This window comes from Lagopus leucura, unplaced genomic scaffold, assembly GCF_019238085.1.
Source record: "Lagopus leucura isolate 7727_CA_CO unplaced genomic scaffold, USGS_WTPT01 Super-Scaffold_100001, whole genome shotgun sequence".
NCBI classification, from domain to species: domain Eukaryota; kingdom Metazoa; phylum Chordata; class Aves; order Galliformes; family Phasianidae; genus Lagopus; species Lagopus leucura.
The window spans coordinates 61,091,084-61,110,649 of record NW_024962262.1 but is presented as its reverse complement, the minus strand read 5'-3'; the positions used below and the strand labels follow the sequence as shown (position 1 = coordinate 61,110,649).

The 19,566-nt window shown below is 38.7% G+C and overlaps 1 protein-coding gene across 1 annotated transcript in view; it reads right to left on the bottom strand.

Annotated features, from left to right (window-relative positions):
* The window catches only part of PHEX (phosphate regulating endopeptidase homolog X-linked), a 94,252-nt gene extending 75,259 nt beyond the window's left edge, over nt 1-18,993 (bottom strand). Inside the window, exons 1-3 of the mRNA XM_042867468.1 lie at nt 18,612-18,993; nt 14,582-14,650; nt 12,704-12,865 (exon numbers count right to left, since the gene is read on the bottom strand). Of these exons, the coding sequence (XP_042723402.1) occupies nt 12,704-12,865; nt 14,582-14,650; nt 18,612-18,723 (343 nt within the window). The 5' untranslated portion in view covers nt 18,724-18,993. The remainder of the gene's footprint in view (nt 1-12,703; nt 12,866-14,581; nt 14,651-18,611) is intronic.
* Nucleotides 18,994-19,566: the final 573 nt, after the last annotated feature.

Sequence of the window (19,566 nt, the reverse complement as noted above, 5' to 3'; positions counted from 1 at the left end):
GCAGCTTTAGTTTTCAACCACCGTACTTTATTTACAGCATTGAGAAATCCTGTACCATTTTTTACCTTCTGACTTGGAGTACAAGAAACAGGAGTTGCACAGATTTGTGGGGAAAAGAAGCATGTGTATCACATATTCAGATTAGAAACAGAGATTTGGTCATAAGGATCCTGATCTGCAGACTGCATATATATTCTGTGTTTTATTAGACTGTTCTCTGCATACACAGTCTCTCACAGAAATGCAATTAGACTGTGTTATTAGCTAAGCTTATTTCTTGATCTAAAGAGGTAACATTAGGTTTTGCTGCACTTTCCGACCATAGGTATGGAGACTACATGCTGCTAGTGAAAACAGTAGCACTATTTTCCCATTCACTTTTGTCTTTATCCTACAAACATCTGCTGTACATGGAAAATGCAAACTGAAATGTTTGTACAGTGATACCTAATAATGATTTGAAGTACATTCTCATGCTTTTTACCTTGAAGAAAAAGAATATTCTAGTGGGATACATTCAGGCTTTTCTTAATTAAAAAATTCTATACAAAAGCCCCAGTGGGACAGCCCATTTCCTGGAAAGTTTTAACCCTGGGAGAGTGAAAAGCTAGAAGGAGGCAAGTAACTCAGCATAAAATCCCAGGGTAATGTTGGAGAAAGCAAGGTCTTGGACTGCAAAAGCAGAGAAGTACAAAACTGGGGAGGTGATTTATTGTTGTACACAGGTTGAAGAGAGACTGGAATGCTGCATGCGCTCTGTTGCCCATGTTTTAAAAACAATGAGTTTTTCTTTGAGTGGAGTGCCTTGAGAACTGGGGAAAAAAAAGCCATGCAGTAAGAGACTTTAAGAACTTGATTTACTGATTTGTTTTGTTTCACAAAAGATGGTGGAAGGGTAGTGAGATTAGAATAAAAAATATCTTGCCACAAGAAAATGCTTGGTGCCAAAGAGATCTTCAGTCTACTAAAAAGAGGTGCAAGGAAAGCCAGTCACCAGATTATGAAGATGAATTCAGCGGTGGCAGTGATTAACCACTGGTCAAGCAGCCAGAGGAGATAGTGGCTTCTCAACCCCTTAGCATCTTCAAGACTTGATTTATTTTTTTTTTCGAAGATAAGGTTTAGCCCAGTGTGAATTCTGTTTTATTCTAGCACGTTAGTGAGCTGCATACGTGGGTAATGCAATTGCCTGTGATACAAGGTCACAGGAGATAATCTAATGGTTGCTCCTGGCACTGCACCCTATACTTTTTACTAAGGATAAGGATCTCCAAGCACTCTTAGACACATGACAACAAGAAGATGCAGCCATCATCCACTGTTGCAGATGAAGAAAGTGAGCCACAGAGGATTAATTCCTCCATATCTAACTCAAGTCAGAGATTTGCTGAATTAAACTCTGTTGCTTTAAGAGCATAAATCATGCTGTATTTGATTCAAAGATTCAAAGAACGTAATGCTCTGGAGATACTGAAAGCCCAGCCGTGCCTTTAATGTCAGTCACAGAGTTACTCAGCATTGTCCAGATGATGCTCAGTACTGCAGCTGAAAACAATTTATGAAGCATTGTTCTCAGCACAGTTCCAGAAAGCAGTCCAAGAGTACAACCCACCCATTCACTCAACCAAAGGCAGAAGAGGCTCATCCTTCAGCAAAGGCTGTCAAAATCTCATGCAACAACATTCTCTTCCTTTGGTTTCAGTAGCAGCAGCTGGAAAATATATTTTCTGCATCTTGAATGTTTACTATTCCCAATGATCTTCAGTTTCTTAGGCCAAAATGAAGGAACTCTGCTTGTGGAAAAGGAGTTTCCTTGCAAATACCACATCCCAAAGAGGGTGGACTTCTCATTTGATTCTTGAACAATGAAGTCTCTGTTGTTCTCCTTAATAACCCTCCACAGCCAAAATGTTCAGGTTTTTAAATTGTTGAATAATTAAAGGGGCTGTTCACTCTCTCCAGCTATCAATCATAAGTTTTGTTTCATAGAATCATAGAATGGTTTGGGTTGGAAGGGACTTCAATGATCATCCAGTTCCAACCTGCTGCCGTGGGCAGGGCTGCCCCCCACCAGCTCAGGCTACTCAGGACCCCATCCAACCTGGCCTTGAGCACCTCCACAGATGGGGCACCACAGCTTCTCTGGGCAGCTGTGCCAGCACCTCACCACCTCTGAGTAAAGGATTTCCTTCTAACATCTAACTTACATCTCCTTTCTCAGTCTTTGTTCTACTTCTCTGAAGAAGCAAAATTCATGTTATCTTTTAGAAATGGGGAAGATAACCTCTGACGTTTTGCCAGCAGCAGGATGTTTTAATTATATCACTGAGGAATTTCAGCTTAAAAATAGGGGGAAAAAAAGTTACATTTTGATAGCAAAACTTGTCCCCAGAATCTTCTCCAGTGAGGTAGGATAGCGATCATTTCATTTGAAATGAAAAAGTACACTAAAAATAAAGATACATGCAAGGAAATGTTTGGTAAGTCAAACACTGGGCAATCCAAGAAATTACACAGCACTTGCATGCAAAATGTTGTTCCCTAAGCCATGACATAATTGCGGTTCATCTAGCCCTCATTAAGATCATCTAGCTCTGAATGCACACTTACTTCACACTAAAGAATTATGTCAAAGAAGTCCCTGAAAAGCAGCCATAACCCCTAGAGCCCAAGCAGTCACCTGTACCAGCACCATCACCGGCATTTACTGAGGATTCCACCTGTGTCATCAAGGCACTGCCCTTTCTTCAAACTCCCAGTGCACTGGATTTAAGAAATCAGGTTTATTGCAGTTCACAGAGCAATCTTGCACAGAAATAATTCACTCACCATGTGAGAGGAAGTAACAAAAAGCCATGCTGCTGTTACGGAAATCATAGCTAGAACACTGTACAGTCCTAATTACAGTAATGTGAGCTTGTGTGTTCCAAGAGGGATTATCTCAGAATGGTTTGGGGTCAGCTGACGTTCATTCAGAATATCTAGTTTGCAATTTCTTTTTTTTTCAGAGCCCAGGGTTAGTGAAGGAGGTCAAGTGTAACGGATGAGGCCTACAACGAGCCTTCAAAATACAAGCAGTGGTCACAGCATCTAAAATTATGGACAACACTGTTGTGATCCTTTGTTCAATGGTAACTTCCCTGGCTTCCTGCATGAAAATGTGAGATCAATAGACTGCAACACAAACAACCCAGGTTATGAGCTCTTCAAAAGGGAAAATCTGATATATATATCTGTTATTCTCTTCAGTGTGGAAGCCTGACTCCTGCAGAGGTGCCTTTGTGTCAGCTCATCCAGACTTAACATAGAGGTTGTACAAACAACAGTATTGGATGACATATTTCAAAGCTGTATATACTTGTTAGGAACAAGTACAGTCAAACCAAGATTATATTATTCTTAGAGGTAAATCTGTTCTTTCAGACAATTCTCCTGCAAAGAGATAGATATCTCCTTGCTTCAGAAAGCAGTGTTTAATGTTTCACTGAAACTTCATCCTTGATAAAGTACCCTTGATCCTCTCAGCTGGTTTACTAGCACAGGTCACACTGCCTAGCTGCCATTTCAGAGCTGCTTCGCATCTGAAGCCTTGCGAAAAGAGCTGAGCCTCTTCTAGTCCACCCATAAAACATTACAGATGCACACCTCATGGAAGGGCATGGAAGCCCATTTGTGGCCCCATTTCGACGACCATAACTCAGCTTTGAATACATAATTTCAAGGGCCTGGTTGAGTTTCCTTATTCCTTTAAAATACGAGTTCTGAGAATTTCTTCTAGCATACAACTTTAATATACATCCCTGCACATTTCCTCTTTTAACAACTGATCGACAACAATTTTTGTTTTTTTTGGAGCTCCCTAAACTATGGGTTTTTTTTAACTACTAGTTCTCCTAGTTGTTCTGTGGTGCTTCTTGCTATTTCAGGTGTCTAGTGGACAGTCTGATATGCAGTTTGGAGTCCCCATCCCCAAGACACTCCTTTTAAAACTGCTACGTCAATGACTGGTTTTTATATAAAAGTTTGCTCTCAGGATTCTAAAATAAGAAAATAGACTGAAATATGTAATTTTCACTCCATCACGACTAAAAAAAACTTACAAAAATATTTCTCACCACTCTAGTTAAATGCTTGAAAATATATATACCAGCACCCTATTGACACTAAGGTTCCTCTTCCTTTTCTTGTTGGTGGCTTTCAGAGGGCTGGAAAGGAAACTATCAGAGCCCAGTGCTGTACAAAAGATTACTTTAATACATTTTATAAACATCTATTTTCAATTGCTACTGCATTATGGTTTGGATTCCTCTACTGCTTGTTAAATATACATGAGGAAAAAAATACAAAAAACAACAAACGAGCACAAAAGGCTTTCCAAAATCTTAAAATGCTTAAATCTGTGCTTGTATTAATAAAGTTTTTTCTCTGAGTCCAAACAAAAGTAAGGAGAGACGCTTAGCTAAGTGGGAAAAAATGAACACAAATAACAGCAGCAGGCACCAAACACTTTCCTCCACAAAAAGTCTGATATTTACTTTTTCTTGTCAACGAATCGACGTGGCCCTACGAGAAAGTCCGCATTTTCATCTGTGAATGATCAAGGACCATGCATTAATGTTACCATCCAGATACGTGAAAATAATTCACTTTTCTTGGAAATACTTTTCTACATATACACTCAATGTAATCTGGAGATTATTGTCAAAACAGATGCAAAAATATATTTAATCATGAAGTAATTAAAATCCATTGTTCAACCTGGAGACAGAACTGGAATGTCTCCATCAACATCAACTGGAGACAGAAATTGAAATGCATTTAGTTACTGTTTCCATATCTTGAGATTTCCTAAATAGTGGGGTGTAAAGATTTCTGGGGTGACTTTACTGGAGAATTGTTTTTCTTTTTATGACATTGCTTACTTATTAGGCAGGAATCGGAGTCTTACGTGTCATTTAGGAATTTAATCCTCTAACTATCTGGCTATTAAAATCATTTAGAAAAAACACTCCATGCCTTTGAAGTTAAAATATTTTATGTCCAATAAAGCAGTTTCAACAAGAGAGATGAAAAAAGAGCCACCGTACAGTCTACAGTTTCCCAATTAAGATGTTATCCTGAAAGTTGAAAGATCTGGATCCATATTTCTCCAGACCCACTGCTAAGATAATCCCCTCAGTTTCTTATTCCACATGGGGATGATAGGGAAACACAGTGAAGTTATTTCTCAGATAAATCTCAAATCTGTGAATTCTTTTGAACTTGCTTGTATCATTTTTGAGAGAAGAGCAATCAACCTTTCTTTCACCCTGTTTCCCCAACCAAGAAAAATACTCTCTGTACTGACACAAATTAAATAGCGAATCAATACTTTTTTTTCCATTCTGATGTCTATAATAAACCTTTTACATTTCACAAAAGCACATATTTTTGCCAATGTTCTCTCCTCAATCAGCCTTCCATTACCTTCTTACCTTCTTTCTGTCACTCTCCCCATTGTAAATAATCAGGTCAGCAGAATCGTCTCACGGTAAGGACTCCCAGTTATCACTCCAAACATATTTCATCGAGACAAACTCCTTGTTCATATAAGGCTCAAAAATAATGCAGACAGAACCACGTTGTCCAACCACCTGTTATATTGTATACCACTACGTTTTTGGAAGGCAGAAGCATCCAGCACACCAATGAGCTATTGATTGCCTTTGGAAGAACTTGTGCTGGCTCACACAGTCTCAGATAAACCTTACACACAATACTTGTTATGTTCTTAAGCCTCTAAGTTATTAATTTTTAATAAAACCTTCTGGTTCTTTTTGCAGCTCCAGGAGCCCATTCCTCAGAACTCTCTGGAGCTGACAACTTAATCAAGCCTGCCTTGTTTTGATAAAACGGTGTCTCCCTCCCCCCCCACACCTTGCTCAAATACTTCGTGTTTGTATACTAAAAAAGTAAGTACATCACGGAACTCTTCCAGAAGTCAACTAATCTAAATGTACACAAACTCTAACAAAAACAAAAGTCATCTTATGCTGATGTGGGAGCCTCCGCTCATAAGCCTAATTTCAATAGCAAATCTCAAACAATCTTTTGAGCAGTACTTCCTGCAGCTACCCGCTCCAAACACACACGCCTACACACCAGGATTATAGCGTAGAGGACAGCAATTCCACAATTACCTTTAAACTACCTTTAAGCTGGAAGATTGTAGGAGCTCGAGTTGTTACAATACAGAGGGAGTAGCAGACACTAGCATTAAGCTTTATGTAACTGTATTAATACTTTCAACATATATTAAGCAATTTTTTTTTAAATAATAAGACTGAAAAAGCTTTTACACTGAGGGTGGTGATGCACTGGAAAAGGTTGCCCAGAGATCTGGTGGATGCCCCGTTCCTGGAGACTTTCAAGGCAAGGCTGGATCAGGTTCTAGGCACCCTGATCTATCTGTGGTTGTCCCTGTTTATTGCAGAGAAGTTGGACTAGATGGCCTTAAATGTCCCTTCCAACTCTAAGAATTCTATGAAAATCATATGATGCCACAGATTTCCATGTTTTCTAAGGTACAAGTGCCTCTTTCTGCAAGATTACCAGACCCAAACAGAGTCCTACAGTAACTTTGGAATTCAGTGTCTGCAGATAGGAACATATCATCCCTCTGTAGACAACAGTGAAAAGAGAGGTTCCCTCTCCAAGAATGGGGGAATATTATACCACCAAAAGGAGTAGCAGCAAGGTGTAAATCCTGCTCCTGCTCCAGCGCAGGGCTCATAGGGAGATTCTGTTCTGTCTCTTTACCATGGAGATGCTGTGGGAATTCTGTGGCTCTGCTGCCGTGCTGCCTTAAAACCTCACTTAGGAACCAAAATGATCTCCTTTCTCTGCTCATGGTTTCCCAAAATCACTCACTGCAGATACAGCTTTCATTTTGAGCAGCCACAAAGCCTATAAAATTCTTGGCTACTCCATCTCTGATTCAGGTAGTTCGTTTTACCAACATCTGTTAACTCATTGCCCAGAAAGATTTATCTGACTTAGGACACTTGTGGTTTTTTTCTTACACTTAGAAGAAAAAAGCCCTTATAGGAAAGATCTGAACCACTGAAAAAAAGTTCTGGACCACTGAAAAGAGATCCATCTGCAGATGAATTCACCAATAGAAAAAGAACGAGCACTATTGCTGTTTGCTGCTATCATGTTGTTTAACAGCAGCTATCCAACAAGAGGCTTTTCGAGAGGATAACATAAATACCTTCTCTCTCTCTCTTTCTCTTTTTATTTTAAATTACTGCTGTTCTTCCTCAACAGGGCTCAACAAGCTATCTCGTAAAAAAGAAATCACAAAAGACACATACACTGAGACAGGACATGAGGAGTATCAGTGACAACATTATGGATCTCATGGACCACATCAGTGCCACCCTAGTGCTCCCAACCAAGTGTCTGTCTGTGAGGAGAATAAGAGAGGCCAGCCCTGCGAGAGCCCTATGGCACAGGGCAGCAGCAACTCAACACCAGCTTCTGGAATTGTCTAAAAGGACACACCTGTGGTCAGATAATATAAATTTCCATTCAACATTTTTGCCTTTCTGTATTTACTTGAGTAGTTATTTTCTAAAGAAAATAATTGCAGATCACATTAGGAGAAGTTTCCTATGCTACCAGATATTTTGCTTGCTGCCTCATATACTTTAAACACACACACACACACCCCATATCCTCAATTCCTTGTTTGCCACATTAGGATTTCCCTGCTATGTTTAAACTGGCAGCCATTCAGAAAATAGCTGTGCTGGAAAACCTTAGCGCTGTAAATTAGTCTCAAGTAGGTGTCTCACTGGGCCAGATTCAGCACAGAGACTTAATCTGCAACTAGTTTCCACACACTGAAATTAAACTGAAAAGGCCTAAAAGCCACGTTCACAAATAATTTATGTAATTTAACTCACCTCCCTTGCAGTGCTGAGATTTAGGAACATTTGCAGAGTTTTTTGGTTTTTAATTTATTGCTTCCTGCATGGTCACTTTAAAAAAAAAAAATCCAGCTGTATATCATCACTCTGCAGACTTCAGAGAAAGTGAAAGAAACTATGTGGTTCACAATCAACATTCACCATGGGTAACGGGTACTGATTTACTTGCCACAGACTTCCAGTTTTGAATTATTCACTACGTTGCAGTGGTAAGAGAGTTGAGCTTCCAAACTCTTAATTAAGGTCACCAATAAAGAGGGAAAAATTCTGCAGGATCTCAAGTAGCTGTGCAGAAAATCTTATGGTAAGTGAAACACATTTAGTAATTCAGAGACATTCAAGCTTGACCTAAGGGAAAGCTGAAGCAGTTACAGCTTGAAATAACTTCATATAAAACTGGCCACAGTCAAACCATTTTCTCCATTCTGGAAGACTCCAAGAAACAATCAGTACTCAAAATGGTTCTATCTAACTTTTTTAATGTGCCTGCAGTTAAAAATGAAAGGTTTCATTCAAGTCAGGGATAGTGTAGTGCAGAAAGGACTGGCTAACTGATGCTAACATAGGATCATAGAATATCTTGGGTTCAAAGGGACATCAAGGATCATCAAGTTCCAAGCCCCTAATCACAGAACCATAGAATATTCATGAGATATTGTGACCCATGAGAGTCACTCTGCCATCAGTCCTCCCCTCAGCTCCTCTGCTCTGGGCTCATGAAACCCAGGGGCCTCAGGAACTCATGTGTCTTGCCTTCTGGACCTTTCACCATCTTTGTAGACCACCTTTGTACACTCTAATAGTTTTATGTCCTTGTCTTGTGATGCCCAAAACTGCATGCAATACTTGAGGTGAGGCTGCACCAATGTGGAGTAGAGCAAGAGTGGCAGCATCCTCTCTGAGAACTGTTCTGTATCAAGAAATTTTAACCTAAACCACACAACTGCGCTTTAAACACATCTTTGGCCACTTACAATTCTCTCCTGTGTTTTCCCCTACGATGCTTGAAACCCTGATGTTTCTGATATCCAAGGGAAAGGATGCTAGTGTTTTCAGTGTGCTAGGATTTTACCCACTATGTAAAAGGTTACATATGTGTTTTGGGGAGTCCGCTGAGAGCAGACAAAGAAAACCAAGCAACCCTCAAGCAAAGGATGGGAAAGAAACCAAAGGTGAAATTATTTATTTGGAATCCATCCAAAGACAGCTAAAGAAAGCCATAGAATCATTAAAAAAACAAAAACAAACAAAAAAAACAACAAAAAAACACCACCAACAACAAAAAGTACCCGCTACTGTATTCCTATCCATTATAAATCCAAATCTTACAAAAATTAGAATATTAACTGTCACATTAAAATTTATGAATGTAGAAGAACCCTGAAATGCACATTGCTTGCCCTGTTCCTTCAATTAACCAAACATGAGTGCAAAAAGACTATCACCCAGAAGTGCTCAGCTATTTTCCACTGAAACGCTCTGCCGTTGCTCTTTGCTGCTCATCATTAAAGCATCAAAAACCTTCACCTATACATAAAATGTTCTCCCTTTTCTTGAAATTGAGTTCTGCAAAGTCCTATGCTCCTGTGTGTCTGCAATCTCAATACTAATACTACCACTACTACTACTAATAATAATAAGGAGCAACAATAACAGCAAAACAGCTTTACTCTCAAAACTGGCAATGTTTAACGACAGCTTCCGTACACTGTACAGCTACACCTACCACTTTCTGGTAAGGCAAAATTAATTCTTACTCTTGTGGCCTATTATTGGCTGCAAGATCTTCTACGTCTATTGGCCCTGAACGAAAAATGAAACTTCCAGCAGATTGAAGATACACCTGGGTAATCAAGACCTTGCACACAATTGCACAAATACTCAAACTCCCTTTCTGTTGAAAGCTTGGGAACATTCAGGAACCAGGAAACAGATTAGATGTTTAAATAATTTATTTTAAACAGTGTCATTTTTAATATATTGTCTGAATAAATACTTCAATCTATATCACACCATCAAAGAGTATCAAATATGAAAAATGTAGATCTCTGGCCAAGTCATGTTAACGCTCCGAGATTAACAGATTTCTTTAATATAATAAATATTTCAGAACGTGGAACTAGCTTAATAATCGTCTTCTTAAAGAGTGGGGCTTTTTTAATCCACTAAGTCAAACAAGGCCATTTCCAATAGTGTGAGATGTCTTTAGGAAAGAGAGATTACATTGGCTTCCAAGATCTGGTTAGCCATATATGTTATCCAGTGCAAACATAGTCTTGACAAAATTTTGAAAGCAATGATGTGGTCATCCACAAATTAATAACTATAAGTGTCAAGCTAATTTAGTGAATTAACTCAAGCTAAAGTGCAAAGATATATAGAGGCTGAAGTTACGCCTTGTTACTTTGGCTAACAATATGATATCCAGCACACTTCATTTTTAATTACCAAGAGTACATTTTGGAGATTTTATTCAATAAAAAGTTAATGAGAAGATAAAAATGTTATATTAAATCAACTCTACTCCACCAAACACTTCACTTTTCTTCCCCTGTACTATGCTAAGAAGCAGTTCAGGCCATCTGTTAATGTAATTATCAGGCATTTCATTACACCCCTTTTTTGATAAGGCACTTCCACTAAGTAAATACTTCTCTCTTAGATGTTTCTTTCTTTGTCTTGTACTGTCATAGCTAGGGATTAGCAACTTCTAAAGGGACTGCAATAAGAAAACCATATAAAATGTGGTATAGCATGATGTCCTTGATTAGGCACAGTAAAAAGAGGAAATTAAGGATGAGAGTCACAGCTTGCTACTCTATATTCAATTAGATCTGTCTCATATGTGGCTAAGGTTCATGCAGGATGTGCAGTTATCTAATACAGCCTTATCCTGGCAGCAGAAGAATTAGAATGCAAAACATAACTTAAAACAGCCTCTGGCAATATTTTGTCTTTTGGTTGTGACATCTTCAGCAGATTTAAAACAGCACTCATCAGATTGTATCCCACGTTGAAATTCCAAATTCATATTCTGAAACTCAATGCAGCTTTTAAAATGCTTAATGATGTGAGAATTGAATATTGTGTGACTGAAGAGAACAAGTAGAAAAGGACTTTGATCCTATACAAATACATGTACAAAAAACTAACAGAAAAATAAATGCTATATTCAAACACAACATTCTAAAAGTGAGGTCTGTTCTGTGGTGAACAAAAAACAGACCAGTAGCTCAACTAATAGATCAATAATATGCTCAAGGTATGTGATGCTCAGGTACACGACAATGACAATGAATCTTGCACGTCTCCCTTCTCTTATGTGATATGGTTTTAGTGGAGATTATGAAATTTTGTCAGTTTTATCCTACTAACAGTAATCATCATCTTTCTTTCCAGTTTGCAGAACTTCCTGATGAGAAACGCTGCAGAGTATAGCACAAAGCCAAGTCATACACAGATTAAAATACTTCTCTTCCTACACTCTTCCAATTGATGCTATTTTTTTATCCAGACATATCCTTAAAAAGCCTTCTCTTTCACTGATGATAGTCCAGGTACTTCAACAACAAGCTGAACTGCAACTTGAAATAAACAATCTCTACATCTGAAAGGTTTCAAATTGCTTCCTGCTGAAATCTAGCTAACTGTACTGCAAAATGTTACTATTTTTGACTTCTTATATTCTTTTCCTGCAATTATCCACTGTCATAAAGAGTGCTGCCACAGACCAAAGCTTGTTTCTGGATCTTCAGTATGCATTCTGTACTTGTACACCAGTAGACTCCTAGTCTACCTAGTCTACTGCAAGGAGGAAGGAGTTCAATTCCTGCTGCTTTTCCCATGGTATAAGAAATATCCTTTTATATCATCATTGTTAAACTGTAGAGTTGCCAGCAATTGGAATCATAGAATCACTAAGGTTGGAAAAGACCTCCAAGACCATCTAGTCCAAAATTCTACCTACCACCAGTATTTCCCCACTAAACCATGTCCCTTAGCACAACATCTAAATGTTTCTTGAACACTTGCAGGGACAGAGCTTCCACCACCTCCCTGGGCAGTCTGTTCCAGAGCCTAACCACTCTTTTGGAGAATTTTTCCTAATATCCAACCTGAAACTCCCCTGGTGCAACTTGAGAACGTTCTCCCTTGTCCTATAACTAGTCACGTGAGAAAAGAGGCTGACCCCCACCTTACCACAACCACCTTTCAGGCAGTTGTAGAAAGCAATAAGGTCTCCCCTGAGCCTTCTCCAGACAACAATCCCAGTTGCCTCAGCTGCTCCCCATAAGACTTGTCCTCATGACCCCTCACACCTTTGTTGCCATTCTCTGAACATGCTCATGGGCCTCAATGTCCTCCTCGTAGTAAGGGGCCCAAAACCAAATACAGCACTAGACCTCACCAGAACTGAGTACAGGGAGATGATCACCTCCCTGCTCCTTCTGGACCTAGGCTCACTGCTGGCTCATGTTCAGCTGAACATCGACCAACACCCCTGAGTTCAATACCCCAGGTTTTTTCTTCCTTCCCCACTTCTGCCTCTGTTATAATAAATTTTCTGCCAGTGTTATTTTCAATAAAGAAAATAATAATATACTCAAAAGAGAACATGATATTGTGCAATAAGCTGAAGGGAGTGTGGAATCTTCATTCATTTCAACACTATCCACTTAACAAACAACACTGAAAAGTCAGCTAAACACTTTCAGAAATGACATACTTACCCTTCAGTTTGAGGTCCACGTTGTGCCGCAGCCAAGGATATACACCATAGTTTGACATGTCTTCGGGAATAGGGTTGTTATGTATCCAGCCATCACATGCAAATCGATAAAAGTTGTCACAAGGATCTACAGATTGATTTATCTTGCTTAAGATGGCAGCGGCTGTAAAAAAGGATACCGCATAAATATTATGGTACTTTTTTTACCTAAACTGATAATTCTGTGAGACCAAAATCGAGAAATGATGATTAATCAGTTTCTGTGATGTGATGCTGCTTACTTGCAGCTAACTGTGGCTATTCTAGGACTGATGAATGTCCTGATCTCTGCTCTTTCTAAAACAGCAGCAAGAATAACACCCAGCTTCTCTAGCATCTAACAATGCTTACATAACAAGTGGGAAAAGACAAAATATCTATTCAATGCTTGCTCAACTGATTTAAGAGCAATGACCACCAAACCTACAGGAAAGTGACCTGCTGGGGCCAGACACCTGAATACAGACTCTTCGCTGTTGCTGTGATGGAATTACATACCTGAGGAATAGTAATGATATGCATCAAACAAATTAGCTTACAAAAAATTAGGCACTGTTTAGCTCAGTAGTTGCAAAACACATCTAGTTATGATTTGCTGTTCACTGCGAGATATAAGTGTAGTATTTTCTGCTCGTTTCTGTGACTACCTCCCCAACAGTTGCTACTGCAGGTGAGACTCATTAGAAAGAGATGAGTCTAACATGCTTGATAAAAATAACTTCTCTGTGTGTAAACAAATGATCACACATTATAGAGATTATGGCATAAATCTATGTGAGTAAAGTAAGAGAGAATATGAAGATACTTGACGTTTTCTTCCTAAATAACCATGTGTTTTGAGGCTTATAGCAATAGTTAAATAGAAAAATGTATTTCCTATCAGAACATCTGATACTTTTACAGACTTTATAGTACTGTTTCTATCATTCAGTATTTTTGTGTAGAATACTTTCTATGATATTTCTATGTCTCAACTGTAGTTTCACTTCTCATGCTAGAAACTCTGAAGCTGACTGCACTGAATAATTTTTGGTCTGCTATGTATAGAGTCTGTGTATGTAGCCCCACAGAATTTTGTCAGGATTTCAAATGCAAGTGTTGTTTTAATGTGGTTCAGAATGGAAATAAATATTCTTAGAAGTTCACACAATATCCACTTTGTTTCAAATGAAATGAATCTAGGGCCAGGTTTCCAGATGTGGTAACAATTGTTTGATCTTTGCTCTCACTGCATTCAATGAAAGACTCTCACTGATTTAGAGGGAGTAAAGCTGTCAAAATGATGAGAACAAAATGAGACTTAGGTCCTACCAAACCTGATCTCTTTAGCTCACATTTCATACTACCAGATGTCCCAGTTCCATGAGGTTTACAACATGTGTACCTGAGTGAGGAAGAGCCTACTGATATAGAAGTAGTTTCAGATTTTGAGCCATAGTTCATATTGCAGTCATTCACATGTATGTAAGATCTGACCCTAAAACATTTCTGTGCAGAATTCATTTGAATATTTTCTGATTACTGAGATGGAACAAAAAAAAGGTTTGAGACAATCAATGTTTGGTTCCTCTGATAAAAAATTGAAACAAACCCAACAGGAAACTTTGGTTAACCTGGATAGAATAGAACTAAAGCAATTAAAAACCAGGAGTTGACTTGCAGAAAATATACTCAGATCAGCAGTGATTTAGACAAATATCTTTTTTTAAAATGTACTTATTTTTTACCCTAATTATTAATTAAACATCGTAAGTGAAAAAGAAATATGGAAAAACAATATAAATATCCCATTAACCTACTGTGATCATGATGTAATGGATAGGAGACAGTTTTTGCTTACCAGCTTCAATGCATTCTGCAGTCAAACAGTACTGTTGCTTTGGATGAAATTTTATAAGACCTTGGCTAACTGCAAAATAGAAAACCATAATGAGATCGTTTGCCATTGATTTTGACCATTTGAGACAAATACTGTATGCTTGATTGTTCAAATGTCAGTGCAAGCACTGGCCAAATGCATCTCTAGCCACAGTGATTTACAACACTTATAACGTACATTAGGTAACTACTGCATCTCCTAAAAATTATATAGGGTGCTCCCAAAGTAATTCCTCTTATTTGTCTCCACGCAAATGACAACAGATACAAAGAGCACAATAGCACTATTTGATAAAGCAAATCATCAGATACCAAACACTATTTTTCATCACAGTTACCACCATTAGATATGCACTTTTTGCTAGTGATGAAAAAGAGCCTTCATGACATGCTCATAAGAGTCCGCATGGCCCTCCAGATTGTGGTTTGTCTTTCACATTGCTGCCACCACTGCTGAAATAAACAACCCACCCCTTACTGTGCCCATATCCACTGTTTGGTCTCCAGAAATACTCAGCAAGTGTTGATGAATGTCAATGTGTGCCAGTTTTTCCGCATTAAGGAATTCAGTGACACACTTCTGCTTCATCCACACGTCCACGTCAGATGACATTGTATCAGACAGCCCCTCTGCTGTCATCTATCACACAGCAACAAAATTTGATGGAATATTGGTGGGAAGGTTCAATCTCTACTGCCATACCACCAACATCTGCCTCTGACATGTAGGCCAAAATAATAAAATGAGAGACATTAATTTTGGAGCTGCCCTCTGATTCCTCAACTTCATCTATCTTTGCTCTCAGGCAACATGGAATAAGAATACTCCACGGCACATAGTGCATTTGCCCAGTGCCTGGGCAGTGAGCACCACCACAGTAGAAGCAATCCATCCTCATTGATGGTCTCTGAACATGGAGCTACCTAGCCATCTTCTGCAGGACTTTCCCTGCTGCAGCTCTCTGCAGCAGCACTGCACTGCCTGGCTCCACTGGCATCTTTGGTGTCCTTTCACTATTGTTTGGAATAAGCTAAATTGGCAATGACTGCAGAAAAAACCCTGGTTTATAAGCCGGAGTGCAGTGTCTGCACGAACTGGCCTCTGAAGGCACTGGACGTTTATTCACATCCAAAAGCTTCACTGACAAGAGCTATGGAATACTCAGTTAATTTTGGTCCCCTTGCAAAAATGTGCATTTTCACAGACATTGAAATTTAAATATGATTGCTTATTTGAGACACTCCTGTCAGGCAGCAAATTTGCAGATAATTCATTCTTGGGATGAAGAGTCCCCAGGGGCAGATGAAATAAGATTCAGTAGATGTGCTCAGAAGAAATAAAGAAATATCTCACTATCTCCTTTTTTTTTTTTTTTTTTAATAACTCAATCCGTAGCAAACAAAAACAGAAACAGAAGCAAAACGGTATGCAACTACTTCAGGGTGTTATGATGATGGTTATAAAGTTCTCTTGTAGTTCAAAAAGAATAGGAAGATGTGAGATGGTAGTCCAGCACATGAAAATTTTAATGTTAAAAAAAACCCTGAAGGCTAGAACTTCATACCTTATTCATTTCTTAGTGACTACTGAAGATTGCAATAGACTAGTGAAAAACAACATCTCAGAAACTACTTCTAGGTAATCCAGCAATTAGCCAAGAAAAACACTAGGTTTTGAAACAAAGAAAGATTGTAATCAGAATCACAATACTGAGGAACAGGAGAAAACAGAGAAGAGTAGGTTTCCAGAAGGCAATTTTGAGCTATGTAAACTACGAATAACGGATAATGTGTCTATTACTGAATAGTTCTCCAAAGGCATCACACTCCACCCAATTCATGGGGATTTGCTTTTTCCCTCTTGAAAGCTAATCTTTTAGAACTCATCCAGGTCTTGAAGGTTTGCTAGATTTTTTTCTTAACAAAGTAGAAAAAAGAGAGAAATTCCCAGATACTCTTTGCGCTTGGTGTGAAATAAAGGAGAATGAAAATGTGTCAGCAAAGATAATTCAAAGCAGCCCTCATGGTTCTGATAGTACAGAAAAGAGGAAGGGGTTGTCAGGGGATTTGGCATGTCCTTTAGTGTCAATGGTACAAGCAAATAATGCCAAACAAAACTCTACGGTTCTCCCAGATCCTTCTGGGGGTTGTAGGATTTATAAGGAGAGCAAGCAAAAGAAGTAGGAGAAGGCAATGTTCTGCTTCTCAGACTGGAAAAAAAAAAATAGTGATGGGGAATTGTTTCAGGTTCATCAGAAACAACTAGTTACATGAATTAAATGAAAACTGAAGAAAAAAAGTCATCATCTGATGCCTGAAATGTTTCAGATGATGAGAAACAGTGGTTTCCTTTCTGTTTGACAAAGCTAAGAAGGAGTTAAACACAAACTTACAAAAAAAAAAAAAATGAAACACTAGAGCATTTCATTGACAAAATGTTAGAATAGTTTAATCATTTTCCATTGCCCTTTTGATTGAAATCTTCTGAAAATTTCCAAACAAATTCTGAAAACATTTTTGTTGACCCAAGGCCAGCATTTATATTTCTTAGCCATTAGGTCAATGAAAATTTTTATACTGAATTTGATACAGAAAGGTCTTAACACACTTACAAAACAGTCCATGAGAATTATTATATTTGCTTAAGTGTTCACGTCTGGTCCGTGGATAAAGGACATAACTCTGATAATCTACTGTAGTAAACTTCTGTTGCTTTGTACGAACAATACGTAATCAAGCAACTTAGTACTAAAAAAAGAACAAGGTTTCACCATTGCTTCCTGGTGTTTAATATCATATTATTTAAGGGAAAAAATGTTATTTTTCACGTAAAGCCAATATTTTACATTACCAAGGTGAAGATCCAATTCTTATCATTATAAAGCCTTTTATTGAATGTCATGGAATGGGTTGGGATTCTTCACATACATAATAGTTACTTTTGTGCAAGTATTTGTGGAATTGATTCTACAACAGAATACTATCTGAATGAGAGCCTGCTGCTACCAGTATTCGCTAGAAAACCCAACACCATTTTCTCTGTTGTCACTATAAGTGACAACTTATCTTGTAAGTGTATCTTTCAAATAACATCATAAAAGATGGGAGGGAAGCAAAAAACTTTTCTTAGAAATTAAGTTTCCCCAAGTCCAGGAAAATTGGACTCTGAAGAAATGAGAAGTTTGTCAGAATTATTCTAAAAGAGGATCGGTCTCTTCAAGCTTTTACAGAGTATTGCTTTCTATTCACTGTCTAGTTGTTTCTGGGTGCATTTATACACATAGGTATACCCTTCCAACATCCTATATTCCAACAAAGCCAACCTACAAATGATTTCAAATCCCAGAGATAAAATAATAATGCCTTCTCTATTTTGCCAAGTAACAGCTAATAAATCTGATCAAAACATTTTAGTTTCTTCCCAGATGTACCTTGTGATTTTTGCAAAGATGCCTTTGCGATTTGTCGTAGAAAAACAGAAATATCTAAAAAATGTGCAAACATATGCATTACCCAAGTTTTCTACAGGAATTTTAGCCAATCCATAATGAAAACCAAATGAAGGATTACCCAACAGATTCCATAAAATGTATGCACTACAGATTGATTTTCAGGAAACAGAGAATTTTAGTCCACGTTTGTCACAGACTGCCAGTTTGCAATCGGCATTACCAATATTCATAATCTTACCCCTTTCTTCCCGTTCTGTGAAAGAATCCCATTCTAGCCAGTATTCATTCTAGCTCATTCAACCCAGCATTCAAATTTAAACTCAGCTTTCAATAGTTACACGAGCTCACGTTGCAGCTTCTAGCTCTAACATTTCCCACAAAAAAAAAAAAAATCTCTTTGCTGACACACTTAAAAATAAAATGGGGAAAAAGAAATGACCAGGATTGTCACCGTAACACAGTGCACGGCACAAACACTCGCATGGAGCAGCTGTGCTCGGGAGGGTTACCCTCACACCAAGCCTGGACCTTCTCACTTACCCAAAAAAAGTGTGGTGCCAAGTGCAATGGTGCCAGCCACGAACACGCCGAGGGCGATCCGCGTGGGTTTGCTGGCTGCTCTCCTGCTCGCTGGTACTGTCTCTCCTTCCATCGGAATGGGCTGGGACGGGCTCGTTCTTGAAGAAGTCTGGTTTTGCTCTGCTGCCGTTGTATCAGGAGCTCAACTACTCGCAAGCCGCATCCCTCAGCTCTCCTCCTTCTCTCTTCTATTTACAACTTCAGGTTTCTGTCGTGAACCATTTCCTAGGCACTTCCTGCTCTCTCCCCCTCAAAGCAAAATCATGCACTCGTAAAATAGTGGCTGCCTTCCGTGCTTCCCTCTGACCAGGACTAGGGAAGGCAAGCAGTGACCACTCTATTTACAGTTCCTCTGCCTGTAAAGTTTCTACGAACCAATCACTCAGCAGTCCCCTTTATCAAGAGTTCAGAGCACGAGGATTTCACAACGTTGCCGAACAGATGTTTTAGCTACTCTAACATATAGCCGTAGAGCCTTTACAATCAAAGCAGGATTTCTGACAACTTCTACAAACACAGGACTGATTGAAGGTTTTCATTTTCCTTTGTGCTTATTTAAAAGGCAATTTGCTGACTAAAGCTGTTTTGTCCTAAGCCACTCTTGCTGCATTGTGTGGCTTCACCAGAAGCGAAATTCAACCAGCGGACAAATCCCTTTTTAAAGTTTCCTAAGTGCTCTTAGAATATCGTGTAGCATTTTATTTTGGGAATTTGGTATGTGATAGTCTGTGCCAAAAATCACAATCATGCAGCAAAAGCAGTAATCAGCACAACCTACAGAATAGTGCTTCTTTAAGAGCTGGATTTTTTTTTTTTTTTTATTTCCAGGCAAGGTATTTCAGTCCTTGCTGATATGCAATGAACCATAGGAGAGGAACCTATACCTCCAAGTCAAGTATCACTGTGAACTTAGTGG